Genomic DNA, 16,807 nt, shown 5'->3' with positions numbered 1-16,807 from the left:
GGAGGTGACGTTTCTTTTTTTTCGTTTTTTGTTTGCTGTTGTAGTTGTTATTATAACAGTTCTTCAATTTCATTTTGGGCCATTGAATTGCACAACATTGACCAACTGTTGACTACTAAATCTACGAAAGAGAGGTGTCATCAAGCAATATAAATGAGAGACAGTAAAACACGAACAGTAGTAAGAAAAGTTATGTTGTGGGTGCTTTGGATGTTTCTGGTTTCTCCTCCGGGAGGGGCGGGGCAGTTCTCGGGGGCGGTGATGTAGAGGAGGAGCAGCTGGACTTGGTTCAGGCTGTACTGTCGCAACCTTTTCTTCTTTTCTTTGTTTCGTATGAGACAGGAGTTGTTCTGATGGAGAATATCTGTCGGGTTGGGTCGGAGTAAACGTGGACAAAAGGCGGGACTCGGAGGGGACCAGATGCGTTCAAACTGTCAAACCGCCAAGTGCGAATTTTGGAGCCGATTCAGGATTATGGCTCAGGGTAAATAGGACGACCATTTTTTTATTTTTATTTTTTAACTTTAAAAATGACCTATTATATTTGTGTCTATGGAGCTGGACTGTTCATCTCCAGTTGAGGTAGCCCTCTCTGATTTGTAACGACATCCTGTATTGATGAACGGGATGGCACTTCTTTTGCCCCTCCTGGCTCTCTTGACCTGTGTGGACGCCAAAAGCGCGTTCCCGCTCAGAACCTCTTATAACCTCTACGCCAGCGGGAATGCGCACGCCCAAGGTGCTCGAGTCGCCAGCAGACACAGGTAAGACGACTACACATGGGCGGTTATTTTGATGGAAACTCGGCTTTTCTAAAGTTATTTCTACGCCTTGACGTAGACAGAAGCCAGAAAACGTTCCAAATGAAAACTATTTCAACGAGCACCTCTTCATCCTATTAAATACATTGAAAAGCAATACTTAATTTGATCATGTATGTCGATTGCAAATGACTAAAACGTGGTGAAATGACGTAATTTACCAAGTTCAAATGAAGTACATTCGTAGGACTGTTTTTCAGTGGAAGGGTGGTTGAGTATGGCAGCAGCTTCATTTGCTTTTGGGCATGAATAATTAATTGGAAATGTCAACAGGTGGACGCACAAGAATGCATTTCACAACATAGTAGCGTTACTGGCAACAAATTACACGAATCACCTCTAATATTGTGAGAGGTAAATGCAACCCCGATGTGCCCATTTTACTGCCTGCCTTTTCTCAAAGATGTGAACCACATTTGTTAGCAGTTTGTCACCTTTTCAAAATTGCTGCCTACTACCACGTGTTTTGTTTTTTTTGTCCACCTTGGCAACATAATTTTTTATAAAGTGTTTATGCCGTGTGGCATCTTAACCATATGATGGCATATGTTATGATCAGAACTGAGCAATTGACCCTTTTTTGACGGTCAACCCCCCGTCCTCCGGCTGCGATCTTAGCACCGTTCTGGCCTTGACCCTCCGGCCTTATTCATAAAAATTGTCGGCCCACGACCCCATTCCAACCCCTGAACTCCCCACCTCACCCCCCCAAAAAAAACATCCCTGCATGACGCTGCGGGAGAGATGCTAATGGCAGAGGTTTATTTAAACATCATTATCTGGCTAATTTACAATTTAAGTCCGCTTACCTAATCATCGCCTTATTATGGTCTTATTTGTCTCCTTCTTATTATTAGTTTCATTCTTCTTCTCCATGAACATGCTTAATGCAAGTAAGCACCCACAGAGTGTTCTCTCCCGCCTTCTTTTAATATTATGCCCCAGTAACAGGTGGGAGGGGCGGGCGACGTGATGTCAGAATAAGGAAATACAGGCACGCTTGAACTGTGGTCTCACGTCACTTTGTACACAAACAGTTGGTAGTGGCGCTTTTGACGCATTCTGAGGCAATTTTTGTTGTTTACCCATTTCGTGAGTAGGTTCATCACACACACGAGGGCCGATTTGTGGGCCGGATAAAATCAACCTCCGGCCTTTGTTCATTGAACTCTCTTGAAAATTTGTCAGACCCCATCTTCACCCCAAAAATGGGCGTCCGTCCGGGTCGGAGGGCTGGAGCGTTCTGCCCCCAGGTCGGACTACCCACCCTGGTTATGATATTCATTGCCTGGCAAACCAAGTCAGGAATTCTTACAGTTTTCAAATTATCTGAGGTATACCCGATATAGTACAGTAATACCCCGGTTATCGCGGTTAATGGGGACCAAGACCACCCGCGAAAACTGAAAATCCGCGAAGTAGCGGCGCCCCTTCAAAAATGCTTAAAAAAACCTATACAGGTATACAGTATACCCCCCTGTATACAGTACACCATATAGAATACGGGTAGAGAGAGAGAGAGACAGAGTGAAATTCATGTTATAACAAAAAAAATATATAAATTATTAAAACTTATTTTTTTATTCCCCAGCCATTATTTTTGTATTTATTCAATTACTTCTTTTTGTATTTATTTAATTACTTCGACTTTTACCTGCTGGTACGCCGTCCGGTGTGCCCTGTGAAATGAAAGGTGGCATTCTTCATTTATTTATTTATTTATTCATTCATAACTGACAGCCTCGCGCTCCGCTCGTGCCCGGGCGGAAGAGGTGCTCCTCTGAGGCTTAATTGTCACGCACGCCGGACCTGCTCCCCCGAAGCGTGTCTCCGTTCGGTTGAACTCGGTTTCATTTCGCCCCGCTCGTGCCCCGGGCGGAAGGTGCTCCTCTTCGGCGTAATTGCCACGCACGCCGGCCGGCCTCCTCCGGAGCTCTCGTACGGTCCCGAACGGAGCGAAATGTCGCCCCGCTCGTGCCCGGGCGGAAGGTGCTCCTCTTCGGCTTAACTGCCACGCGAGCATGCCCTCCTCCCCCGGAGCTTCCATTCGGTTAAACTTAGGGGCCGCTTGGCACCGCCCGTGCCCGCGGAAGGTGCTCCTCTTCGGCTTAACTGTGACGGACGCCGGCCGGAGCTCTCGTACGGTCCCGAACCGCGCGAAACGTCGCCCCCGATCGTGCCCGGGGGAACTTGCTCTTCTTCGTCCACTCTCCTCTTCGCCCACGCTCTTCTTCGGCGCACGCCGGCCGTCTAACCGCTCCAGCGCCCCGTCGTGCCGCTCGGCGAAACTACATTGCCCCCGCGGAGCGGAGCGAATGGAGAGCCCCCATCGTGCCCGGGCAAAAACGTTTTTAATTTTTGAATATTTTTTAGACCCGCGAAGCACTGAACCCGCGAAAGGTGAATCGCGAAGTAGCAAGGTATTACTGTATACCAATTTACCTGCTGATGTCGTTAATATTTAGCAACTAAAAAGTTGTGAAGCCCTTTGAGACTCTTTTGTTTTAATGACTATACAAACAAACTTGACTTGACTGTAGTAAGTGCAGCCATGCGAGCCCAGAAAGCGCCCCTTTTATCGTACTCTTAAGGCCTCTACACACCAACCCGACGTCAGCTGTCGGAAAGTGCAGTCTGTTTGGTGCAGCACACACACTTTGACGTGCATACTTTGAAGTGGATTTACATCTGGATTATCGATTGGATATGAATGGAAAGCCTTAATATAACACAATATAACTTAACAAAGAGTTGTTTGGTCATCCAAAATGACCAACTATGAGCAAAAGTGTGCACGACGTAATTTTTCAGCTGCTCCACGACGATATGAAAAATTACAGTATGCTAGAAAATGTTACCTGTTCCTTTCAATATGACAAAACCATTATTAAACAAATTAACCACCAATTAAAAAAAAAAACTTCAAGTTGAGTAACTCATTACAGAGAAGTCCTATTTCAAAGGAACTTATCACTTTCACATGCAAGTAACATGTAATATACGTTACATTTTGGAAGTAACTTGCCCAACACTGATAATAACATACAAAGAATTTCAATGAAAAACTTTAACAAACAAATATTTTGTGGAAAAATGTTAATTTCGTGCCTATGCCGACTCGTTACTCTCAACTGGTGGGAGCAGCCCACCGCGTGCTTGTTTGTGAACAGAGGAGCGTTTAACGGCCTTGTGACTAGTGACATTACTTACTGTGGTGCATGAAAGCATTAAATTAAAAGTATAAAAAATACTCTGGAAGAGAAAAAGACTCTGGAACTGCCAATTGACTTCGGATTACAAACATTCGCCGTGTGTGGATTCCATGACGACAATCGCTTCTGCTCTGAGGTGAGGGTTAACCTACTGACAGTCCGTACGTCCGTCTTTTGTTTGATTTGGTGCTGGTGTCACATTATGGTACATTTTGACTTTTATTGGTTAATTCTACAAATAATTTGTGAAGTGACGTGAGCGACGAGGAACTCCCGGTTAGGTTTAGGCAGCTTGGTTACTGAAACGTGCGAACTAAAAACATTCACTTGAGTCCTTAGTTATAACGCACATTTCTACAAATCACTTATTTTCATATATTTCAACTACAGTTTTGCTGGGAATTGAAAGGATAAGAATAAAATAAAAAGAATAAAGTGGGTATTATTGGAAAAATGTCAAAATATCCATACGATCTGTTTTTGTCAATAACTCAAAATGAATCTATGTGACATACACCTGATTTTGTCAAAAAAAAAAATTATAATTATAAAAATCCCAGCTGTCTTAGGGCAGTAAGCAGGGTACATTCTGAATTGGTTGCCAGCCAATCGCAGGGCACACAAAGACCATCCGCGCTCACACTCATTTTATTATTATTATTCTGCCATCTTTATTTCTGTAGTTGTAAAATGTGTATCCATCTTTTTGAATTTGGTGACAGAACCTGTTTGGAGAAACGAGAACATTTTGACGAATACATTCTTGAAAAGCAGGCTGCGTGACTACTTTGTTTAACAAATGTATTTGTCAAAGGCAGTGAAAGAGTTCAATTATTAATTTAGCCTCGAGAATAGTTTTGATTCTTACTTACTCTATTTTCACCTATTCTGTCATCATTAAACATGACTGCATGATCATGGATTTTCAAGCAGCCAATTTCCTCGGAAAGCAAGGAAAACAAATACAAGTTATGAATACTACAATAACAATCCAAACAATACGTTGCTGTTCGTCTGTCACAGGTTTAGCGTGATGAGCAACTGTCAAAATAGTTTGGAATTGCATTACACAATACAAAGATCCAATTCATACACTTACAGGCATGCATGCAAGAAGAGATGCCAGAATGATGGTGCAGTTCGATGTTGGCATGCCACTGAGTGGTGAGATTCAGTGACTTTCTCTAGGACACCTGGATGGCGCTCAGAAAGAAGACTAGAACCTTTCAATCAACCAGTCCTAATCTAACATTGCCATCACAGCATGAATTGACCTACAACCATCTGGTCCACAATCAAAGACCAATTAAGCTACTGTCATCCCTTGTAAATCATGATGTATTTTTGACGAATTTGACGTTCTTCATTCAATTGCAGTATTTCCGTCCATCAAACAGCACTCAGTTTCAGTCATGTGGGTGGTTCAAAGGTCCATGAGTGCTAATGTGGATTTTTTATTCAATGACGATTCGGTATTGCATTTGGTGACTTGATGTTTACTCCACTTCTCAATTTTACTGTGAGCCTGGGTGCCTCCCTCCATTTTCTATAGAACTTATACATTTGAGTCACATGATGGTGTTTAGAGCTGATTCAGGCCCAGTTTGAATGAGGCAGGAAAAAAAGTAATACACAAATAAATAACAGGAAAGAAAATTACAGAACGTGTCCCTTTGGTGACTTTTTTAAAGATCTTACATTATAATGAACTAAATATGTGCACATGTGATTCCCATTAATTCATGAATGGTGCAACACCGTTTTTTGTTTTGAAATTCTCTTGAAAAGTTTTCAGTGTACATTAACTGTGACAAGTAGAGAGACACATCACTTTCACAAAATAAATTCTGCATCCCAAAAAATGATATGGTTCAGTTAAGTACTTTGTGTTGAGAAAAAGCCATCTTGCAGGCTGGTTGAGACATATAGTAAGTAGGCAATGAGAACTTTAACAATTAGCCTCTCCCATCTTGTGACCACTCTTTGAATGTCTTAAGACTCACACATACCAGGCACATTAGGTCCTTGTTCTTCTCATTGAGTGTTGGGAGATATAAATAACATATGACGTCATGCTGCTGTGCCTTAAATGATCATACTCTTTATAGCAAGATAAGTACAAATGCAATGTATATTTGGTTATCCTTTAAGCCAACAGAGTTGGCATAACTTTTCTGTTAAAGTTGCCCCCTGTCTTTATATCTACAATTTTCTATTCCGTAAATAAATGATCTTTTGCAATCCCAAACAGCCGCATGCAGTAATGTTGGAAGAGTACAACAGTCCTTCTGTACTTTACAGGTCAATTATATGGTGTTTAAGCGATGTCATAGCTGGAAAGTAAGTGGATAATGTTGCCAAGAATAGTATTCATAATTGACAACAGCAGATTGAAAATGTTATAAGGAACAGTGAAAACTAGAATCACTTCTCAAGGAATGAACAGTAGTGGCCCCCAACCTTTTTTTGAGCCACGGACTGGTTCAATCAAGTACTACTTGCTTTTCGTGAACCGGCAATCATTTGTGCGGGGATTGGAGGGTTGTATATGGCATAGGTGTTTGTGTGCATGATCCACCGCTAAACTGCTCATAATACGTTGGTAGGCTGTGCAAACTCTCGCATTATCACACTTTCCATCTTATCACTTTGTACTTGTTCAAACGATTCACCGGGATTCTTGTGTTGCCTGTTTTTGAGGACTTTACACAACGGCTTCATTTATTCCATATCTCTTTGGAGATACCACCACACAATTGACTGTGAGGAATGATATTGTGCGTTTCTATACTTTAGTTCCTTGTAATTTTACTAGTAATTGGTGACAGATGTTTTCTTGAAGCTTCACACGTGTGCGCACTCACACACACACACACACACACACGCGCATGCTTGGGGAATTACCTGGAAATCACCTGTTAAATCAAAAGGGAGGATTTCACTGCAGTGAAACTGCAACATTTTAGATCCTGTTGAAGGAGTTTTGTTGTCTCATACACATTGCTTCACTCTATCCATTTTTTGTACATAAATAGTGAATTAGCATATTGGGACAGCTGTAACATATATAGTATAAAAATCCCAAAGACAGTTGTGTTGACAAAACATTTCAGGAGCACGTACAGTACAATGCATTCCATCCAATTTCTGAGTCACAAATTACTACTTCTTACATGCAACATCTTGCAAGAACAACACTTTTATATCGTGTTTGGGGATTTTATTACAATCCACTGTCAAATCCAGTTTTCCGGACTTCAACAAATATCTTCAAAGTCATTTTGAGAAAGATTGTGGAAACAAGGTATTTTATAAATTTACAGCTGCCACACCAAACTGTGTCGTTCCCTTCTGCTCAACAGCCCATTTTTCGGGTCAGCGCTAGAAAGGCGCAGTTCAAATTGGATTATTTGTTAAGTGGATTTACCACGAATTTACTTGTTCTGGACGAACAAGAAGAATACAATCAAAAATTACTATTCGTTCTCGGTCTTCCCAAAAAAAAGAAAGACGTGTGTGGGGGTTGATCTTCTGCCTGTATGGCGCTGTCCTTTATGCCTCCGAGACCCGCCCATTTGTTCTAATCCAGTAAGTAAAACTGCAGAAAGATCGCCTTCAAGTCCAGATGTACTGCAACCAGAATTTTTTATGATGAAAAACTTTTTAGTGCATAGGAAAAAAAAGGCACACCAGAAAACTTTGTAAACATCAAAATGATCAGAACTTAGCAGAGCACTGGGAATGAAATAAGAGGAGGGATGGGGAAAAAAGCCAAAATAAGAGAAAAAAAAGATCAATGTGTTGCTTCTTTTGGTTAGTCCAATTAGGTGCCACATCAGCAAGTCACTTGCATGACTTCTTTGAGAGTAACGAAACATTCATGAAATAAAGAAAATGTTAATGTTGAATGTTAAATTTTATATCTTAATTTCTGTGACATTATAAATTAAAGTAACCAAATGTAAATCGCCACTGGAGGGAGGGGCGCCAAATAAAATTTTGCCAAAGGCACTCCATTGGCTTGGTTTGGCCCTGACCTGCACATCTGTGAAAGCACTATTAATGCTGAAAGCTACATACAAGTCTTGGACGTGCTATCATCCTGGAAATGTTTTTCTCAGGGATTTCCCTCCTTATTTCAGCAAGAGAATCCTAAGCCACAGTCGTGTTTACAGCGTGGCTTTGGCGGAAAAGATTGCAACTACTGGTCTGTCCTGACAGAAATCCAGACCCACAGACCCAGTATCCCTTTGAAAATGTGTGGTGCATTATGATGTGCAAAATGCAATAACGGAGACCCCGGACTGTTTATCACTTCAAGTTGCACATCAAGTACTTTGTAATAATGGAAAGGAATTCCACCAACAAAGCTTAAAAAAACTGTTGTCATCAGTTGCCAAATGATTATTGAGTGGTATTAAAAAGAAAGGTGATGTAACTCGGTGGCAAACATTAGCCTGTCAAAGGTTTTTAGAAACATGTTGCAGGCATCAAATTCAAAACCAGTGAATATTCTCAAAAATGGAACGTTTTATCAGTTTGAACTAGGGCTGGGCGATAAACCTACAATTTACCGTTACCGAAATGTATTACAATGACCGACATAATTTTGCCCATGTCGGTAAATTCGGTGTCTAAAAAAAAAAAAAGACCTTTTCTGTCTGCGGCGATGTTCATGCCTCTTTAAGACAACGACAGCGCATGTAGTCACGTGACTCATGCGCTGTAGAAGAATGTAAACAGAAGACGCGTTAATAGCTGTCGATTCAAATCCTGAAGCGGCTGACGCGGCTGCAGATGAAGTAATGTTAGTTGAAATTGTTCCTGTCGCGCTTGTCCCGAAAAGAAATGTTTTGGGTTCCATAAAGACTTTGTTTGAGCAAAAGAACATGAACTACAAAGTGCGTCGTAAGCACCCAAAACAGCGCGTCCCAACCTTTTCTTTTTCACCACCCACAACACAACCATGCTGTTGACTTGGAGCTTGTGCTAAAAGTTAAAAGTGAGAAGCAAGGTTCGACAAGTGACATCAGCCCACTAACGGAGGCGACACTATACGAGACAACGTCTCAGAGGTGGACGCGATATCCTAGCACATAGCTAAAGATAGAGCTCCTCTGGCTACAGTGGAGCGCACAGGATTTAAACGCCTCATGAACGTAGCTGACAAGAGGTACGAAAATATTTGTCGCAAACAACACTTCCCGATATGGACAACATCGGGACGGGAGCGGAGACATGTCGAGCATTTTGCATCCACATCCGACTTGTCGTCGAGTCGCAACATGGATCCCTGTTTGAGCCTGACTGTGCATTACATAAACGACAAGTGGCGACCGCGCACCAGAGTACTCGAGACGGCACATTTTCCCGATGATGCACACTTATTTGGCTTGCATTGACATATTTTTTCATTTCACTTAGCATTTTGTTTACAGGCCACACTAGCTCATTTGCACATGGCATTATTTATATTGTTTACAAGATACCTTTACACAAATCTAGGCCTTTGCAAATGGCATTACAGCATCTCGGCACAATATATTTGCAGAAAAAGATTTTGTGAGAGGTACCCTTTTTCTCCTGTTCTTCCTGACATTGTTCAAGTCATGCAAAGCAAGCTATTTTGAATGTTTATTCAAATGATTTTTGTGCTTTTATTTTTCATTGAAAGTAATGTGTACCAGTTGGTCAATAAAAAAAAACACAGTTAATATGCATTTCATGCATTTATTTTGATTTTGGTCCTCAGGGGGAATTTATCGCGCATTTATCGTTATCGAGGTAAAATTGGATCGAGGTAAAATTGCCCAATTTATTGTGATATTGATTTTAGGTCATATCGCCCAGCCCTAGTTTGAACATTAAATGTCGCCTTTGCAGTGTATTCAGTCGAATATAGGTTAAATATCATTGCATTCTGTTTTTGTTTGTGTGTTTTTTAGTTCTACATTACACAACACTACTACGTACTACATTGGAATTGGGGATTGTACATTATTACGAAAAAGTATGTATTCACGAGTGCTGTTAAAATGTTTAAATTGTTATTGTTCATTTACAGGGTCATTATCAAAACAATATCACTCAAAAGTAAAATTGAGCAAAAGTTAATTTTAACGCAATTAAACAATACTTTCAATTACAAAGAAGTTGAAGCATATTCTTCCTATCCAGTACGTGGTCGGGCTTCAACTAAGTAGTCCACTAATCAATGCATCGATGCAGCAGCTGTGCAATGACAGTTATTGTTGAATTTTTCTTACTCATTTTGCTAGCTTGTGGGTTTAATATTTGTGTATTGTGACCAAGACAATTTGCATCTTAACGTGTTAAGAATCCGATGTAACGGAGTGAAGCCGGTCACTTTTCAAAGTGAAATATTTTTCAGCTTTGAATATTAGATAAATCCTTTGTACTGTTTTTTTCTTTGAACTGAAAAATGCAAAATTTCACAACTGTAAAACAGAAAAAAGAATCCAAATAACAAAAAAAAAGAATTTGCTTCAACTCAAAACAGTAAAAAATGTCACACTTAATCAGTTCTTTCTTATCCAGTGATTGTATTTTCGTCTTCATGTGTTCTTGCTGAAGCATTTGTACATTTTATTTGTTCGTTGGCAAAGAGAATTTACTGCTGTGCTCCCTCAGATTGCACCGTGAGGAGTTTTTGGTAGGCATGATCCTCATCAAAATGACTTTACAGGGGGAACCTCATAAGCACAGACTTCTGCTCATGATCAAGAGGGCGTGACTCCGGGGGGTGGCACATTTAAAAAATGGGTTTGATTAAGTTATTTTTAGTCCGGCCCACAAATCGGCCCTCATGCGCGTGATGAACCTACTCGTGAAATCGGCAAACGACAAACATTGCCTCAGAATGCGTCAAAAGCGCCACTGCCAACTGTTCTTGGATGAAGAGACATGAAACAGCAATGTGCGTTCAAGCGTGCCTGTATTTCCTGCCTGTATCACATAACCCACGCCTCCCACCTTCTACTTGGGCATACCATTACAAGAGGGGGGGGCAATATCACAGACAGTGAGAACAGAGGGGAATTGTCCCTAGGTAAGAGTGTGAGCATGGATGGTTGTTCGTCTCTGTGTGCCCTGCGAATGGCTGGCAACCAGTTAAGGGTGTCCCCCGCCTAGTGCCCGAAGACAGCTGGGATTGGCTTCAGCGCCCCGGCGACCCTTGTGAGGAGAAGCGCTACAGAAAATGGATGTATAAATTGGTACGCACAGCAAGTTGAAAAAAATATTGATGAGTCGACGGCAACTCGAATATCATCACTTCAATGCCTTTCTTCTCAAATATGTTTGATCGGTTACCCCTTGGATGGTGCTTGGCGATTGCAGGGTGGTCGCATGTGACCCCAAGAAACTTTTTTTTGGTCTCTTTTTGTCACAACGAGTAATACTTCTGAGGTGTTGGTTGTTTTTTTTTTTTGTCTTCAGCAACAAGCATGAGTACACGCAGCACAGCGCAGGAAAAAATTAAGAAACCATTAAGAGACACCTTAAAAAAATATTGAGCAGGGATGAAAATAAAGGCGGGCGGCACTGTGGTCCGATTGGTTAGCACGATGGCCTCACAGTGAGAGACAGCATCGGGCGTGGGTTCAATCCTGGCTCCGGCCATCCTGTGCGGAGTTGGCATGTTCTCCCCATGCCGGCGTGGTTTTTTTCCGGGAACTCCGGTTTCCTCCCACATTCCAAAAACATACATGGCAGGCCGATTGAACACTCTAAATTGCCCCTAGGTATGAGTGAGAGAGCGGATGCTTGTTGGTCTGTGTGTTCCCTGCGATTGGCTGGCAACCAATTCAGGGTGTCCCCCGCCTACTGCCTTAAGATAGCTGCGATAGGCTCCAGCACCCCCCCCCCCCGTGACCCTGGTGAGGAGAAGCGGTACAGAAGATAGAAGGATGGTTGAAAAGAAAGGTGGAGAGTCTACAAAACATTTGAAGTTGTTCAACCCCAGTATGTAGCAGAACATGCATATTTAATCATAGATGGCTCATACAGGATGCAAGTCTATAAGTAGCCTATATTTCACAGGAAACCGTATTACAATATGACCTTTTCAGATCCTGTCTACAAATTTGGATCTGGTAAATGTAAATTTAAATAGCAGAATAGTAGCGCATTCCATGTGGGATGCATCTAAGTCGGGATATATTGTTGAAGAGTCTGAAGAGAAAACTGGCTGGAGATAAATGTAATATCTATTAATTTGTCAGCACTGTCTGCTAGGGCTGGGCGATAAACCGAAAATTTACCGTTACCGAAATTTAATGCAATGACCATGATCATTTTGCCCATGTCCGTAAATTCGGTGTTTAAAAAAAAAAAAGGTGTTTTCTGTCTTCGGCTATGTTCATGCCCCTTTAAGACGGCTACAGCGGCTCTAGTCACGTGACTCCACCCAGCTGAACAAAAAAAGAAAACAGACGACGCGGTCGTAGCTGGCGATTCTAATCAAGAAGCGGCTGACACGGCTGAAGACGAAGTAACGTTAGTTGAAGTTGTTCCTGTTGCGCTTGTCCCGAAAAGAAATTGGACATCTGTCGTTTGGAAATGTTTTGAGTTCCATAAAGACTTTGTTTGAGCAAAAGAACACGAACTGCAAAGTGTGTCGTAAGCACCCAAAACAGCGCGTCCAACCTTTTCTTTTTCACCACCCACAAGACAACCATGCTGTACTGAAAGTTCAAATGGAGAAGCAAGGTTCGACAAGTGACAACTGCCCATAACGGAGGCGACACCATACGAGACAACGTCTCAGAGGTGGGCGCGATAGCCTAGCACATAGCTAATGATTTAGCTCCTCCAGTTACAGTGGAGCGCACAGTATTTAAAGGCCTCATGAAAGTAGCAGACAAGAGGTACGCAAATATTTGTCGCAAACCGTACTTCCCAATATGGACAACATTGGGACGGGAGCGTAGACATGTCAAGCATTTTGGATCCATATCCGACTTGTGGTCAAGTCGCAACATGGATCCCTCTTTGAGCCTGACTGTGCATTACATAAACGACAAGTGCGCACTAGAGTACTCGAGACGGCACATTTTCTCGATGATGCACACTTGATTATTTGCATTGACTTTTTTCCCATTTTATTTAGCATGTTATTTGCTGACCACACTAGCTCCTTTGCACATGGCATAGAACTTCTCACAAATCTAGGCCTTTGCACATGGAAAAGATTTTGCGAGAGGTACTCCTTTTCTCCTGTTCTTTGCGACATTGTTCAAGTCATGCAAAGGAAGCTATTTGGAAAGTTTATACAAATGATTTTGGTACTTTTATTTTTCATTAAAAGTAATGTGTACCAGTTGGTCAATTAAAAAAAAGCAGTTAATATGCATTTCCTGCATTTATTTTGATTTTGGTCCACGGGCGGAAATTTATCGTGCATTTATAGTTACCGAGGTAAAATTGCTTAATTTATTGCGATATTGATTTGAGGTCTTATCCCCCAGCCCTGGCGGCACGGTGGCCGACTGGTTAGCACGATGGCCTCACAGTGAGAGACAGCATCGGGCGGCGTTTCGATCCCGGCTCCGGCCATCCTGTGTGGTGTTTGCATGTTCTCCCCGTGCTTGTGTGGGTTTCCTCCGGGTACTCCGGTTTCCTCCCACATTCCAAAAACATGCATTGTAGGCCGATTGAACACTCTAAATTGCCCCTAGGTATGAGTGTGAGCGCGGATGGTTGTTTGTCTCTGTGTGCCCTGCAATTGGCTGGCAACCAATTCAGGGTGTCCCCCGCCTACTTCCCGAAGATAGCTGGGATAGGCTCCAGCACCCCCCGCGACCCTAGTGAGGAGAAGCGGTATAGATGATAGATGGATGGATCCCCCAGCCCTACTGTCTGCTATCATTACTGCATAGGAGATTGCTTTAAGAGATTTTTTTGAAAATGGGATTTTTGCTTTGTAATTTAGACTAAACTCTCGTTTAAGGAGGCTGTGTTTCTAAGGTCAGTATCAACTAACATAACAAAACAAATAGTCAAATCATCAGGCAGCTGTTGCCATACAAAAGAGTGTAGCACTGTGACCCCTGAGGACTAAGCAGATGGATAAATGCTAAAAGCATGCATGACATCAATAAAAGAAACTCAGCAGGCACTGCTGCAATCCAGTTACCATGGAAAAAAAGATTCCCACTCAGAAATAAAATAATAAAACCAGCCGGCTAAAGCTCCAGTATACCGAGTATATCAGTGAACGACGTCAGACCGAAGAGGACCTCAGAAACACTGCGTTTTTTATTTTATTCTATTATTGGAGTGATAATGCTTCCCAAATTTATTGATCATATTCACTACTGGTACTAAATTATGTCTCGATACCAACTGATCAATGGAACTGCAGTTGGCTCGATGGCAATGAATTAAATATGATGGCAGTCTGCAATCTGGCTCACTTTAGGTGCGCATTTTCTGCAGCTTTGTCCAACATCTCCACTTAAAAGTGTTCCATTGCCATTACTGCAAATAAATGAATAATGCTTTGAATTTTTTTTTCAACCCCACCCATTCCCCTTAACATCATGGGAAAAGCATTTCTTACATGACCTTATGATATTACTAAACTTTTCTGTTCAGCTGCCACAGAAGTCAGGAGGATTTGGGCGGACATGGAGGAGGATTCTGAAATTGTTAACGCATCACAAGACTTTTAGGCCTGAGCTCGCACCAAAGTTTAATAATCATTGCTATATCTCAATTTAAAAGAAGATTGGAGAGATGGAGGTTCACCTTGGCCGCAGTTAAGCGCGTCCAGAATTTATTTGATGTTCTAAAATATATTTATGAATTATTTTCTCTGCTCCCGCCCATGTATTGGTCAAGCCCCACCCTCCTGCCCGGAACATCGCCATATAAATTAAATCATTCAGCAAAAATTAAGCAAATGTTCACATTTACGAATAGATACAGTTCGTGATTAATAGAATCGTAAGTGTTTCACTTCTTTCTCAGTGCAATTGGTACATCTGCTTTGCAAGTCTTTAAATGAGCTGTGTTAAAATGCTGTCTCTAAAGTCATTCACATAAAATGAATGACAGGCACATGTTCATGGAGAGAATGCTCTCCTTGTTGCTGTTGTGAGGCAGGAACTCATCTGACACACGACCACGTTCAGTCACGGTGCCCCATCACTATGACAACAAGAAAACACTAACAAGCTTTATAATTTTTTTGATCAGGGAACTGAAATTAGTTATTTCCTTTTCTATTCATTTTGGAGAAATAAAAAAATATTTGAAAAACGCTTACTTTTAATGAGGAATATGGCTGCGCCCCCCTCTGCTCTCCCCAGGGTACTACAAGAGTCACTGAAGGGACAGATTACAAACTCTCCAGGTACATTTACCGTATTTTCACAGCCATAAGGCACACTTTAAAGTCCTGAAACTCGTCCAAAAAAGCCAGGGCGCCTTTTGAGGCGGAGCGCCCATTATGTAGACCAAGTGCACCGCTGGGCTGACTGCGAACATTAACTGCCTGCACACTGCTTATATAGAGAGAAGGCGGGCGTGGCTAACGACAGCAGGCGGACGTGAGAGGGGAGATGGGCGTGAATGACAACGCAAAGGCACGCCCCCAGTGCAAAGAAGCCCCCAATGCCCCTATATGGGCAAACGTGTCTGCTAGCTCTGTTGTTAGGGCTTTCGCAGAAAGCCGGCATCATGAGGAGCCGCACGCAGCAGCGACACGGGGAATCTGACAATGACGAGAGGGAACCTGGCGTATTCGTGGGAGAACTTGCCCAGTTGTTTATTTCTGATACAGAAGACGATTTTGATGGATTTGTGGATGATGACTGATTAATAATAATGTGAGTACATTGTTAAATAGTTCAATAAAATACAACCAAACTCAGTTTTGCTCCTGTTGCCTTTTTAAAAACAGCTAGCCACGCAAGCCATGCTATCTTCTGTTTTAGTGTGCATGCATGTAAACTAAGGTATTGTATGGTAGGCAGGGAGGCGGAATTTTGCTGGGCCTACACTCTTATGCTATTCAGATTATTTGGGGTGATAGTTTTAGTTTTGATGTAACACCGTGACCGCACATCGTTTGTTGATTAGTGACTTGCTCACACCGGCATTGTGTTGGCATCCCATCTGAGGGGCTGCGCGGCAACGAGACGGCAAGGCAGGCTGATAATGACTCTCGTGTTTGGTGGAGAACGTGTCCAGCTGTTTATCTTAGATACAGAAGACAAGGACATGGTGCATTTTTGGATGAGGACAACTTCAGCACGTTGTTAAAAGCTAAAATAAAGTACCACCGAATTCCCGCTGCCATTTTAAAAACACGCTAGCGCAACTGAGCAGCCAGCGCGACTACTCGGTTGCCTGGTTCTGTTTGCGCCCAATGATACGGTGCGTTCTATCTATGTATCAAATACAGAAATAGCACCCTCAACTGGTACTGCGCCCTTTGATACGGCGCGTCTTTTGGCCGTAAAAATACGGTAACTGAAACACTTAACACTCCCAGGAGTCTAATCTGTGGCAGAGCAGTTCTAATCAAGTTACCTTGATAAACTCTCTCCAAAGTTGGTTTTACACTAAACGAATCAACTCTCAAATAACTCCAACACTGATCTCGATTTAAATATGTGTTAGAAATACACTTTTTTTCAAGCCAAACCAATCTGTAATCGTTGATTGGTCCAACGGTCAGGTAGTTTGTCAGGTCTTATTATTATTATAATTATTTGTGTTATAGTCCATTGGTCTCCATTCAGTGCA

The 16,807-nt window shown here is 42.1% G+C and overlaps 1 protein-coding gene across 1 annotated transcript in view; it reads left to right on the top strand.

Annotated features, from left to right (window-relative positions):
- Positions 1-282: 282 nt before the first annotated feature.
- Positions 283-16,807, top strand: part of emilin1b (elastin microfibril interfacer 1b) — a 49,984-nt gene continuing 33,459 nt past the window's right edge. The window contains exon 1 of the mRNA XM_088297189.1: positions 283-764. Coding sequence (XP_088153315.1) covers positions 619-764 — 146 coding nt within the window. The 5' untranslated portion in view covers positions 283-618. The remainder of the gene's footprint in view (positions 765-16,807) is intronic.

Source organism: Idiotropiscis lumnitzeri, chromosome 5, assembly GCF_059441095.1.
Source record: "Idiotropiscis lumnitzeri isolate Australia: NSW breed Sydney's pygmy pipehorse chromosome 5, RoL_Ilum_1.0, whole genome shotgun sequence".
Lineage (NCBI taxonomy): Eukaryota > Metazoa > Chordata > Actinopteri > Syngnathiformes > Syngnathidae > Idiotropiscis > Idiotropiscis lumnitzeri.
Note: the sequence above shows the minus strand (reverse complement) of the source record. Positions and strands in the feature narration are given on the sequence as shown.